This window comes from Egretta garzetta, unplaced genomic scaffold (assembly GCF_000687185.1).
Source record: "Egretta garzetta isolate BGI_Z169 unplaced genomic scaffold, ASM68718v1 scaffold435, whole genome shotgun sequence".
NCBI lineage: Eukaryota > Metazoa > Chordata > Aves > Pelecaniformes > Ardeidae > Egretta > Egretta garzetta.
This window is the reverse complement of record NW_009259691.1, coordinates 689,670-704,124: the sequence shown is the minus strand read 5'-3', so window position 1 is coordinate 704,124 and position 14,455 is coordinate 689,670. Positions and strand designations below refer to the sequence as shown.

At 36.5% G+C, this 14,455-nt stretch overlaps 1 protein-coding gene across 1 annotated transcript in view; it reads left to right on the top strand.

Moving 5' to 3' along the window:
* Positions 1 to 4,188: 4,188 nt before the first annotated feature.
* The window catches only part of SPATA7 (spermatogenesis associated 7), a 32,052-nt gene continuing 21,785 nt past the window's right edge, over positions 4,189 to 14,455 (top strand). The window contains exons 1-4 of the mRNA XM_035894283.1: positions 4,189 to 4,217; positions 5,230 to 5,312; positions 5,979 to 6,071; positions 7,623 to 7,670. Of these exons, the coding sequence (XP_035750176.1) occupies positions 4,189 to 4,217; positions 5,230 to 5,312; positions 5,979 to 6,071; positions 7,623 to 7,670 (253 nt within the window). The remainder of the gene's footprint in view (positions 4,218 to 5,229; positions 5,313 to 5,978; positions 6,072 to 7,622; positions 7,671 to 14,455) is intronic.

Sequence of the window (14,455 nt, the reverse complement as noted above, 5' to 3'; positions counted from 1 at the left end):
TTGGTGAGTAAGGGTAACCTGAATGATTTTTTTTTTTTTCATTATTTTTGATTTGCAATGTCTGAAGTGCAGGTTTGTTGTAAAAATAGCAAGTCTAATACTTGTGTTTAAAATCCTTGCTATGAGAACGTTGTGATGAAAGACTGGGCTTCTTTCCAGTACATATTCACGTGCCAAATCTGAAATGGCTTTGTAGAAAAATAATCTCCATAAATTCTGCATCTCCACTAACAACTAGGAAACAAAGTAAGAAATAGAAACCACCAATTTCCATCAGTTTTAAGACTGTAAAATTAGTAATAAAGATAGGATGCATTTTATATGAAAATAAAAAGAGAATTTAAACAAAATATCTTAAAAATCTCTTTGGAGTAATATAATTATTACTTACCTTAGATACCAGCTGGAAAGAATTATAGGGAAAGGTTTTTTAAATTTTTTCTCTTCTTTGTTGTATAGTGTCACACACTTGCAGGGAAAGCCTACAACAAGCAAATAGAAGCATTAATAAGGAACTAAAAGATCTAATTAATTCTTAGAAATATTCAATTTGTTTGCTCTCTGTGCTTTAGGAGAACACTGTGAGAATCCTGATTTTATATTCAGTGTGGATAGTCCATTTACATCTATGAGGAAAGGTATGTTTAGATCACAGTTACATGTATAGTATATCAAAGATAGGAGTCCATTATAAGTCTCAGTTTCTGAGGTTTAAATCTCATAAAATAATTTCTTAAATTAAATGAAATTATCATGAAGATTTTCCAGTCCAATTCTGGAAATGTATCTACACAGACCTTAATTTGTGACTGGAAGGTTTTTATTGTAAGAAGTAGAAAGTGTGCATTTTAGTCAGCAAACTTACTTTTTTGCCAAAGCTGCTATAGTATGGCAAGAACTGGGATCAGTTCTGCAGAGTCCAGTTCAGACAAGTGCTCCTATTCCCAAATAATTTGTTATTTAAGAATCATCAAAATCAGTAGAAAATTTTTCACTGAAAAAAAGTCTCACTTGCATGCATGGGTTTTGGAAAAAAGAGTAGTAGTCAAAATGGATAATATTTTCACTCTGCTCACAGTCCTAAACCAGTACATCTTCCATCACTCCTGTAGCTATTCAGCTGCTTTAATTATTATGCTTTGTAGTTATCATCCTTTCCTTGGGTTTATATTTCGTTACTATGTAATTTACTGAAAATCCCCTTCTCCTTTAAAATTCTCTTCACGTATGTAAGCCTTCAATTTAAGTTTAGTTTCTGCTATTGTGCAAGTAACTTTGAAAACATGGACTGAATCTAAACAAATAACTGTTCGAGTCAGTAGACAACCTGAAACTTGTAAAACATTTGAACATTAACACTTTCTACCTTACTTCAGTTATTCTGTAGAAACAGTAAAATACATCAGATATCCTCCGGTTTCTCCCCTGACATTAGCAATGTACATCTTCATTGCAAATATTTGACACTGTAAAAAGCAGTTTTGAGTTTCAGACTGAAGGTGTAGGGAGGATAATATAAGTTGAATTCAATGTAGAAACAATACATGTGAAGGAACGCCTATGTGAAACAGCCTAGGATCCTAAGAAAACAAAGATTTACTTATTATTCTTTGTCTCTTCTGTTTTCAATAGTGCTAAGCATCATTTCAGGCAAATTAGTGTCTTTGACCCTTTTTCTGGGATAAATTTTCTACATTTTTTGTGAAAGCATGTGGTTTGCAGAGAGTGACCCTCAAATGCTGTCATTGATGAACAGGTCACAAAAATATCTCAGTCCCTTTATTTGGCATGAGAGTCAGAGATGTAGGAGCAAGCACCATGGGGGGACCATAGGAAGCCTTCATCACAAGTTCTGCTGTTTATGGAAATATTTTTAAGTTAAAGACTGTTCTATTCTTTAATAAAAGCTATAATAAATTATACTGTTTGTCAGGATAGAGCCCCCAGAATCCAACTAGATATTAAAAAAAATGCTCAGTATAAACTTTTGCCTGGCAAGGAAGTGTTCTAAATGGCAAGAAAATGTCATTTGTTAATGGCATGAACGCTTTCAACAGGTCCATGTGCTAGTGGGGCTGCAACCCTTGCATTTCCAGGGTATCCTAAAATCAGCAATCAGAAAACACTTTTATTCAAGGTCCTCCACTTCCCGGAAAATGGTTCAATATTGTAATGGCTTGGGTATTTCCTAGGGGTGTTCAGAGATACCTGTGAAAGGACTAAGTATTGTTGTTATCCTGCAATTAGCAGGAGTGGTGTTGTAAGTCCATTTGGCTGGATCGAGGACCTGAAACCTTTCCTTGGCGGTATAGGAGTTACAGCATGTGGGAGGAACTGCAGTCTGGGAAGACAGCGCAGGGGTTGTGAGCACCTCTGCAAAGACCATGACCTCTTGATAAATGGTCTTGTGTTTCCAGTGCCTTTGGGACTTCTGCAAATTGGGGGTTTCTGCGTGGATTGAGGGTGATCTCTGTGCTGACTATGTGTCCATAATCAAAACAGGCAGAGGAAACTGTAAAATACTTCTCCCTCCTGACCCTTTCTGACAGTTTTTTCTTGCCTATGAAATAATGATGCAGGATATGGGGGTGGGGCTGACTTTTTTTCTTCCCCCCCCCCCAAGCCTGATACAGATTAATTGCAAAGGACACAGTAGTTCTTTCGTTAGAGTTTATCCATGTGCCATCTGCTGGTGATGCAAAGCAAGTGAACATTTCAAAATAGTCTGATTTTCCTGTAGCGCCGAACAGACGCATCTCCAGCTGAAGACAGTAAAAGCAACAGGTTTCTGAGCACCTCTGATCAGCTTTAACTCAGGGCAAAGGCATTTATCTTCCCTGAAGAGAATCAACTTAGTTATAACAAAGTCTCTGCATGTTTGAGATGCCCATGCTCACCTCTCTGTGATTCTGTCACATAAAAATGAGTTAGAAGTGGTCTTGTAAGCATTTCTCTAACAGTGTGTCTCTGCTTCTGGAATTATAACTTAGCTCTGAAACACAGAAAATACTGGAACATTTCAGTTGTTATGAGCAACTGTGAATGAAACCCTCTGATTCTCAGGTGTCTGCTGTAAGCTGGATTTCTAGTATCTATTTTTGTTTTATCATTAGGGCAAACTTTTATCTACTAAAATATCATAATTTAACATTCAACTCCTCCCAAAGACTTGCATTCTTTAAACACATGAGCATTGCAACTTCAGGAAGTCATGAGTTTCAGGGTGGATATCCAGCTAGATACTGAATACTGCTCATATGTAATAGTGTATGGTAAAGAAATATAATACATATATAGATAAAAGATAAAAGGAAGAAGGCCATTATTGGCAAAGGTTTGAAACCACTGTGGAGACAGTAATTCTAAATCGAATAAATTCTTGCTGTATGTTTGGAATTTTAATATTTTTTAAATAATTTAGTGTTGTTTCTCCCTATGTATAAATCGCATGTAGAGATTAGGGAGAATTGTACCATGAGGGGAATTTAATATAAGCCATTTGAAAATGATACACATAAGCAGGAAGGTTGTCCTTTGGCTTTAAAGGAAACAGTATAAAGATAAAACAATTGCAGGACAGGGTTGAAAAAATCTACTGTAGCATTTTTTTAAATTTTTAAGTTTTTTTTTTTTCCTTGTCCTTTTCCTACTGCTGGCCTGGCAACTTCACAACAAAGAGTAGTCAGATCGCTATTGTAGCAGACACTGCCTCTAACACTGTAAAGCCACAGAAGTCCATACTGTATAAAGGCTAGCTTCTCTAAGTGTGAAATCCTCATACAAATTCAAAATTGCCTTGATATTTGTTGTACTTCCTAACAGTGGGGATTGAGTTTATTGATCTAGATTGTGTAATTTCACTACAGGGTCCCAAGAAAGTAGTCTGCAAATTTCCACATATGCAAATGATTTTAATTTTATTTATTTTCTCAAGACACATTTTGTTGCTTCCCCAACTAATCCTAGTCACATATGTGGCATGGCCGCTTGCACCTGCAGTCAGTTTGTAGTTACGTCTGCCTTTGTTGACCTAGCTGAAGGCCACTGAGAAGAGACTCCCCTCATCTTGGGTAGGTCCAGCTTGCTGCTGGTTCCGATCAAGGGTGGAAAGCTGGAGGTGGCCAGTAAGCATAGAGCAGTAGAGTTACTGCCCCAAAGCTGTGGTACCTCCATTGCTAGGTAACGCTTATGTGGCAATGGCAGACTCTTGACTTGACAGATGAGAAGTAGGATGGGAATGGGAAGACCATATGGACCTTGATAGTAGTCATAAGTTTGTAGAAATTGGCTACACGGTTTTATAATTCATGTTAAGTAAGCGTGGTGTATTTACTCTGTTAAAGAAATCTTGTTTGATTTGCTTTATATTTTAAGCAGGGTCTTGGAAACATTAAAGGAATGCTTTCTATGCACTAGGATTTGTAGTAATAGGAGACCTCATGTTAAAATTTGCTCTAAAAATGGTGCAGATTCTTAATTAATGCAGGTGCAGATTCTTAAATTGTAGGTTGCATAACAGACGGTGGTTGTGAGCCTGACTGTACAGCACTTATTTTCAAGGAGGACATGTAGAGCTTTTAATTCAGATTCCTTCATTTTTTTGAAACAACTGGTTGTTTAGGTTTTGTCAGCATCTACACTTGTCTGTCGCGATCCAAGACCATCAAACTGACAGAAGGTTGAATGGCAAACCAAATGCCTCTTACATTAACAATAGTTTTTTGAAATAGTGTGTTCTCATTGATAGGATGATTTTCACACAAGTGTAATTCCTTCAATCTATTAAACTAGCATTTTAGTATAATACTAAGCATAATCATTGTCTGTGTACAGAGTATTTTTCACACTAGTCATTTGACGTAATGATAAAGTTCAATCAATAAAACTTTAAAAGAAATGGAGGTTAGCATCGGTACAAAACTGGCCATATCTCTGTGCAGTTTAATGACCAATGTAAAGTTCAGACTGAAGTGATCTGATGGTTTCTTCCACTGTTTAGCTCCCCGAACCAGTGAAAGTACTGCCATAGTATCTTGGCGTTCAGATTGTTACTTAACTACATTGTTTTACTTCAGTAATAGTATAATGTTTAAATACGATATTTTTTCCTCTATGAAAAAGGTCTGCTATAGTCATTTGTTAGTCCTTTGGGGAAAGATTTTCTGCTTTATCTTGTCAAAATATGCATTTTCTTTTTTCTAACATTTGCTTTGTTTGACATTTTATTAAAGTGAGTGAATACCCAGCTGTTGGTGTTCCCACATGTGGTCCAGCAAGTCCGTTTAAAGGACACTTAAGTACTAAGAGTAATGGTAAGTAACACGTGTGCCTTCATCAGAAGGTTGACATGGTTTCTTTTATGTGAATTCATTGATTTTATGATTAAAGTGTTTTTAGAATTAAAACCTTTGCATTAAGCTCAATTGGTGAAGTTTAATAGTACTTACATTTAGTATGCATTACTGAAAATACTTTTGAGGAGCGAGTTTTGCCTTGACTCTACTGCTAGCTAGAAACAGTTAGCAAGATATCCAAATAGATGTAGATGTCACATCTATATTAGCTGGAATATAGATATGGTTACTGCTTTAAAGAATCCTTGAGGTTAAACATACTCCTCTGTAGTTGTTTACACGAGGTAGTATATGTTTCTGTGCCATACTGCCACCTCAGGCACTTTTTTCAAAAGAGCATAGAATGGAGAAATGGGAAGTTTCCATGCTGATGTCTTCATAGTCCAACTGCAGCCACCTGTGTAGATATTTATTGAGTTAATGGCACAGTGGGGAAAAAAGCGAAGGAGACAGGATGATTTCATGTGATAGTAGCTGCTAAAGAAAACTGACTGCCATTGGGCAAAGAAGTTAAGTACACAGTAATTTAATGTTTGTGGCTTTGAATTGCAATTAATAACTGTTTAAAATGTTAGTATTATTGTGCCTGCCTTTATAATGTTTAAATATATTTTAACCTTACAGCTTTCTGCATTGACTCCTCCCAAAGTCTAACTAGCCAGTACCTGATCAGAGATCACATGGTGTTTCATTATAACAAAATCCTTTCAGCCAAAGGTAAAAATATGCATACGTGAATGAACTTTCTACCCCCAGATTTAGCTCATTCTTTCAGAATAGGCTCATATCAAGTGGGAATTAATTGGATTGTAGGAAGTGTAAGTTTTCTTCCTGTTTCGTACTCAGACTAATGTCAGCAAGGAGATATGGCTGCTATTTAATAATGCTTTTGTATTATTGGAGTGGGAAGTTTTGTATGAAAACATTTTCCTTAAGTACTACCAAAGATACTACTTTAATTTGAGGGCACTTTGTGTTGTATTCTCTTAATTCTTTTTTTTGATGAAATAATTAATTATGAAATAATATGCTGAACTGAAAATCATGGAGATAGTCACAATAGCAAGCATACAGAATTTATTTTAATGCAGAACATTCAGTTAAACTCAGACCACCGTGTCTAGAAAAGTTCAAATGTTCATTATCTTTTGTTCATATTGCAATCAATGGCACTGGGTAGTTTGAAAATTGCCCCATGTGTTTGCAAATGAGAAGATCATGTTACTAATGTGTATTATTGAGCACTAAATATATATATTAATTTTTTTCAGACATTTTAGTGTTAGAAGGTACTTATATTTATCAAAAGACAAATATTATGAAATCTGGAACTTAAAACCGTGTTGAACTTGTACGTTTGTATGTTTCTTGATTATGCTGAGATCCTGATCAAAATTTTTTCAGATTTAGAAATACGTGTTTACTCCACCATGAACTGACAATATCCTACTGGCAGTGTTATAATTTAAAACAAACTGTATTGCAGCCAAAGTTATTTTTAAAGGTCATACAAGGAGTACGAAATACTGTGTTTAAAAAGTTAGTATCATGCACAGAGCTAAGAAAAGTCTGTAGATAGTTGTTAATATTGTTTACAGTTCACAGCCTGTTTTCATTCTTCGTGGCATAAACTTGTCTTGGGGATCTCAGTCCTAGAGATACTAATGCTAGGGCTTGGCAGGATGACCTGAGTATTAAAATTAAATGCATAAAACTTTGCAGGATATGAGTTACAAGAGAAATGTTTTTTGAATGCCTCCCAACCCATTGTACACTCTTTTTCTAGGTATTTTCAGTAATAGGGTTTTGGAGGTGGTTCTGCTGATTCTCCTCATCATCCCTTCTTGTCTTAATGTCTGCTTTAAAGAGAGGTGCACTGGGGCTTCGGATTCTGCCAGAGTCCATGCTTACAAATATACTGTCATGTCTCTGCCGTGTAGCATACTCGGTATCCTCAGGTGTGCAGCTAAATGCCATCAGCACAAAGTGTATAGAAACCTTTTGTAAGGAATCTTCATTTAAATGATGATTTTTCCTTCAAATATATATTTTACTTTAACATCTTTATGTTGAAAATTCTCTTGACTGCATTAATATTGATCTAATACTTTAAATACATAGTAACTAGCATATTTTAAAATAGAGAAAAATTACTGTGTTCTAATTAAATGAGTCTGTTCTGTATTGTTTTATTGCAACTTTTTTCTAGCCACCACAAACACTAAGTAAATATTGAATCACTCACATTTATTTTTTTCTTATTTTCAGCAGCTGTAGACTGTTCAGTGCCCAAAAGTAGATTGACCAGCATCAAACGTAAGTACTTGTAATATGTTAATTTTGCAAAAGCTTCTGTAAAACTAACTTAACAAAACAAAAGATCCAGAGGAATAGAAGAGTAACAACAGAATATAGCCCTTAACAAAGCATTCATGTATCTACTTGATTCTTCAGCTTTTCGTATACTGCTCCAGCTATTTGTAAGAATCTGCAGTGAACGTAATGCTAGTGAGATGGACCTAGTGTGTTAATGATTAGCTTTGCTTAGGATCACAATTGATTTTGCTTAGGATTCTTTTCATCCGCACAGTTAATGGACACATAAGGAGAATTTCAGAATTTTCTCTCTCCTTTCTTCTGATAAGATGTGCGCTTGAGCTTTCAAGAGAGCTTACTAGTGCAAGGTCAAGGGGAATTTTGGGAACGTGGGCTCCTGGGGACCGTGACTGAAACTTCTTGTTCCGTTTCACAGAAAGCAGAGCCAGTTACAGACTCATAGCCCCACAGCCTGGATTAACCTGCAATTACTTTTTCTGGGAGTTGTCTCATTTCTTAACACTGCTTAAAGATACCAGTACTGTAGCCTTACTTCATAGTTTTAGCTGAAGAGCAATACTTTCGAATCATTGATTTATGGAATACTAAATGAAGTGTATTAGTCAAAGGGGATAAATAGCAGCTGCTGGTTAAAATAACAAAGGTAAATTTCTGTTATCTGTCTGTCTGTTTCACCAATGCAGTTAGAGGAAGTTCTTTTTTCTTCAATATTTAGTTACTGGAGATACTGGAAAAAATTAAAGTATTCTTTTAGGATGGAAAGATAAATCTTCTGAGGACAGAATACTTTGTGGTTAGTTTCAAATCCAGTCAAACCAGAGTGATACTGCCTTGTAAAATGATCAGATTAACTAGAACTGATGCTGGAAATCAGTCATCCTTTTGGCAGAAAGACCCAATTTCATTAGACATTTTTTCAATGCTTCTGCATAAGGGGCTGAGACTGAATTAAGCAACAAGCTGCGCCAGAATCAGAGATGCTGTGTGTGGGCTTGCCTTTTCCTGCTTTCAAAAGGTGCTGCACAAGCAGCAACACTATTGCAGGGATATTTAGAGTCTGCAGATTGCAGTAGGAATTTGAGATCACCTGTTCTGCAGAGCCATCTGGAAAGGTTTTCCTTCTCATGCTCCAGCTCTACCAAGATTTCCTTTGAAACAAGCATGAAAATACAGGCTTGGTGTAAGAAGAAAACCTACACCTACGTGTTTGTGTAATAAAACCCTCATGTAGCTTTTCTTTCTGCAGCTGCTAGAATCTTTCTTAGGTTCCCTAATTAACAATTATTCTTCTGTACCTTTTCAGGTCTTGGGTCATTCTCAACACCACCAAAAACGCTCATTTATTTCAGAGTCTTCTGTCTTTACAGATAAAATGCTTCTGAGCTGATAGCTTGTGTGTTTCACACCAGAATGAATTTCCCTGAATAATTAGTTCATTTTGGGAGACAGCAACAGTGCCTTAACCTTAACAGATAATTGTCATGGCACTAGCAGGTGTGCTTTGTAGTGAGGAAATTTCCATTCCAGATAGCAGGGCTTTGTGCAATATGTTTCTCGTTCAGTTCATCTTACTCAGGCCGATGTCTGACTATGTAACTCTGTCCTGGTCACAGACAGAACATTCATTTCCTATACAGGGTGTGATGGAAACATTTCACCTTTGTTGCTGTTTTTGTTTTTACCCATCTGCTTGATAAAATTGGTACACTAAATCCTCACTAAATTGCTCTTTCACCTATTTTCAAATTGGACTGGAAAAAGTTGCTGCTCTGTTTTATCTTGTTAAGACATGTATACAACCAACACAACCCTTGAGAATGTTTCCTGGTCACAAAGGGAAAAAACTTAAAGCTAGAGGAAAAAAAATAAAGCCTTTTATTACAAAAAATAAATCCTCAATTTACCTACCGTTATTCTAGCCTGAGACTCGGGAGAGCTAATTGCTACTTAGTTGAAATTTATTATATTCCCAAAATAGAGCTAGCTCATAAAGTGAAACTCAGCATCATAGCTCAAGGATCAGGATCCTAATCAGTAGCATAGGATTCATTTGGAAGAAATGTTGGTCTGTCTTCTTGGTCTCCCAGAGCTGAGTATCCAGTGTGGTTAGAGCTTTTTATCCTTAGATTTAGCTAAGTTCTAAAATACAGTTTGCTTGATGTTCTGCACTGAGAGGAATTGTGCAATTATAAAGTGACAATTTGCCATTTTTTAAAATCTGTTTAACAAAGCAATAAACAATATTGTATTTTTTCCCTGTAAGTGGCTCCTCAAGACAGTATTATGTTTCTGCCCCAGTTTTCAGGTTTTATTTTGAGAGGTGCTTTATGCTCCCTAATAAAAATGAGAGTGCCAAGAGAAAGAGGGAAAGCAAAGTAATAAAGCAAACTTAGTAAACAGTGTCTTTTTATTAGAATATTCTTCAACGTAGTGTTTTTACTTTGAAATGCTGAAAAATGTTCCTAATTACATTTTCATCTTAAGTTGTCTGCATAAAATGCTACAAACACTTATTTTTCTTGCGGTAGAAGATTCCCTTTTTTTTTTTTTCCACAAGAGAGAGAGAAATGTCTTGACAGCTGATTTCACTGGAATTCAGCACTTGCCCCAGACATAAGGCTAGAATTTATATAGCTTGCTTGCTGGTTCTGTTTACCATTTCAGAAGAGAGTCTTTCTACCCGCTAGAGATGAGAGACACTGGTTTTCCTGTATAGTGATTTCTCTTCAACAGCTGTATGCATTGTCAGTTCTCCTAACGTTTTGGAAGTTCAATTTCTGACATATCTGCCTTCATGGAATCACAGAAACGTTGGTTGTAAGGGACCTTCAGAGGTCATTTAGTCCTCCTTGACCTCCCTGCTCAAGATATGACTTGTGCCAACATTAGATCAGTCAGCCAAGTCTTGGAAACCTCCAGGGATGGAGATTCTGCAACCTAAGTAACCTGTTCCAGTGTTGCAGTATCTATGTAGCTAAAAGATTTTTTCCAGATGTCCAATTCAAACACTGTCAGGATTAGAACTAATTTACTTTAAAGCATTTATCCTGGTAATTCCTGTTTTAAAAGGCAGATTTTGGATGGTGGTATATAAGGGGTTTAGATGCCATAGTTGAAATTGTTGTTTTGTGATGGTCAACAACAAAAGCGTAACAACTGCAATAGGTCCAGGATTTTCATGTATGCGTTTGTGCCAGATGCTTAAGATGATCCTTTCTTAATAAAAATCTTTGAGGATTAATATCTATACTCAGTGGGTGCATGTAACTGATACTATTTTCTGACCTGCTTTCCTCTTATGTTTTGTCACCTGACTGAGATCATTTTATAAACAGATAAGAAACTGCCACACAGGCTGAAATTGATGCAGAATTAGCGAAGGGATAATTCCATGGGACACATCTACTTTCAAATTCTTCGTTGTTGGTCTCACTGCCTTGAAGGTATTTAAGGTTAAGATTACTCAGGTGTGCTTTCTCCAGTATCTGGACTATTCTTGTATACTCTAGATGTTTAGAATGAAATTGAAAATTATTGCAATTTATTTCATACCTAAAATTGGAGTGGTTGGTGTTTTTTCCTACTATTCTATGCATTGTTCATCAAGAACTACAAATTCCTGTACTATAATAGTAGCATAACCAAGTGTTACGTGTTCGGGTGTTAAGCTCAGTGTGAGGTAGCATTTGTAGAGTCTCTGGCAATCCACCAGAGAACAGTTTTTCTTCCTCAGTCTTTTATGAAACAGATTATGTGGAGGTGACAGCCAATAGCTCAGGCAGTAAGAGTATTGAAAATGTACTGAGGAAGAAAGTAAGGAAAAAGGATTTTTAGAATATTTCCAAACCAATTTCTTTTTTCTTATTGGAGATGGGACGCAGTTTGTCCAGGCACAGTTGCAACATCAACATGACTGAATATTGGGGGGGGGGGGGGCTCTATAGTCGAGGGGTTTACAGCTTTATTCTTCCAGTAGTTCTGTGCCTGTCATTGCCTTGACTGAAGCATATTATTACTTTTTTCTTTATGTATTCCTTGTCTTATTACTTACTGCATCCCAAATAAGGTTTCCATTCCCCCTCTATTTCAAAAGAGTTTTGGGGAGGGGGGAAATTTTCAGTTTGAAATGCTAAGATTTATTAATAGCATAGAGTTACAAAACAGAATTCCTGCAGATAGTGTTAAAAAACATCCCCTGAAAATGTGCTTCATGTACTGCTAAAATAGCAGGTGAGTATTTCCCTTTGGGGTTGTTGCCATGAATCAGTCATTAGTGTTTAAGAATTAAACATGATACTGTAGTTGGCATTCTCCCTGGCCAACTGAATGTGTTCTGTCCTTAAAGTGGATTTAGTTTCCACTGTTCTTTTCCTGGTATCTTAGCTGGCAGCAAAGTAGGCAAGCTGCCATGCCACTGGGCTAGCAGTGAGCATGCTCTCGCGTATTAGATCAGCCTTACTGACTTAAAATAGTTGTTAAAATGTGAAACTTCTTGAAATGTGAAACTTCTATGTTCAGAATTAGTCCAAGCATGTTGATTGATACCAGTGGCCATTAGAAGTCTGTGGTTGTGGAATTTGTGCCAGAAAACTTGACAAAAGCTATGCCAAGTAAGACAGCTGCTGCTACACATGCCTGGTTTCTAACAGTACTAACTTTTCAACCCATATGTTTAGAGGTTTTTCCACAGGGCATATTGATAGTACAGCCTGAACCCAGTGATTAGTGTGCTTGGGAATGCAGGTCTCTCTGATACCGAGTAGGGGGGGAGAGAAGGAGAAAAAAAAAATATTCTGAGAAGTTACCCACCAGAAACTTATTTTAGCCTGATGGAACTTGAATACTTGGGGCGGGGCGGGGAGGGTTGAGAGATGGGGAGAGACAACAATTCAGACTGATCAGTAACGTTTTTCTGCTTTTTTGGGGTGGTAGGTTCAAGTAGAAATATCAAGAAATACATATTCGTATATAATTCTGTATTTAAATCTTAATTTTTCATGTGATCACATATTTTACATTATATCTGTTTATTCTTCATGCTATGAAAAGCAGAGATCTATGAAGAGCTGTTTAGCTATTTTGTTGTTGCTGCTGTTTTGCAGGAAGCTTTCACAAAATCTCCCCATCTTTAATTTTTAACTTTTTTATTGAGTCTTGTCCTTACGTATGCATTTCTGAAAATAAAAGTTAGAAGCAACTAATGTAAGTTCTTTAAAGTCAAACACTCAGCTATTTCTAACATGTATGTTTTCAGAGTTCAAGTATATCTTTGGAAAGATGTTCTAGTATATTTGTCAAGTCTGACTTTTCGGAGAGCAGGAAAACCCATCGTGTAAAAGAAATCTTTATGAACCTGTACTTTTAACTAGTAATTTTACTTTCTTTTTGCAGAAGTTATTTACTTTAAAGTTTCTTCTACAGAAAGGTTTTCTTTCTTTTTTTATGAGAGGTAATTCATTTTAGATATATATTCAGTACATCAGAAATACATTTTTCAGAGTTTGTAGTTACAAAAAGACATTAGATCATCTATTCTGACATCATGAGTTAAGCAGACCAAAAATTTAATCCAGTCTTGCTAATATGGAACTCAAAATATGAATATGGTAAATAAAGCACATAAACAAGAAAGACCTGCAGTCTTGGCCTGTAAAGGTCAAGAAGTAGAGAAAACATAATTTCTTTTTGTAGTTGTTTCAGTCGTTAATCATTATTATTGAAAATGCGTCCCTGATTTTTAACTGAATTTACCCAGCTTTACCATCTGCCCACTGTGGAGGTTATTGTTTTGATACCATTTTCCGCTGTTGCTGAGGATCACAAAATAGCTATAGCATACCAGAGAACAGGAATAAAATTACACTTTCCACTTATTCTCAGCATTAGCTCAGTACAATATGTCTAAATTGTCCTTGGGGGATGCCCCAGTGGTACCCTGAGACAAAATCCGCTGTCCAAGCCCACCTAGAAGCCAGATGGGCCTCTCGCTAGGATATACGAATGGAGGTTTACCTGAGCATGCGCAGAAGTTTTCTTCAGCATTGGGGCAGCGTTTCACAATTTCTGTGTAGTAGGCTGCACACACACACAGTGCTGTGTTCTTCACTCAGCTGGCAGAAGTATCTACGAGATGTCTGTCAGATTAGGACCCCGTATAAGGAACAGAGGTGGATGGATTTGGGATAATCCTGTGCTTCTAGCCTCTCCTGAAATTCCTCTGAAGGATTCATGTCTCACTGTTAGGCTTTATTTCCAAGCTTTAGCAATGGCAGAGTTTTGCCATTAGTATCTCTGCCAAGCAGTATCACATTTCTGAAGTACATTCCCTGATACAAACATTACTTTCTATTTGATACAAGCAAGGCTGTAGTATCAAGCCCTTAATAAATCCTTTGTCACCTTTTTAATGGTGATTCCTCCCTTATTTGATCAATCAGTGCTACTGATAATGGCTGTGAAATAGGACTGTAGAATCATCTCTTAGAGTTATGAAAATTGAAATTTCTGTGTTAAGAAATTCAGATTTAGACTTATGAGAAACCTGAACTTCGCACTCAGTGGCAAAATTCAATTTGCATTTGATACAGGTGCTTAAATCATGGTGTATGGGGGATTTGTGTAGAGCTAGGAAGCTGATCGTAAAAATTCCTACAGAAGGAAGAGCTTGCTTGCAGAAGTAATATCACCAACTGATATGCTGAACACTTTAATTATGGTCACTGCAGGCACTTCAAGCTCAGCAGAAATGAGATTGATGTTTGCAT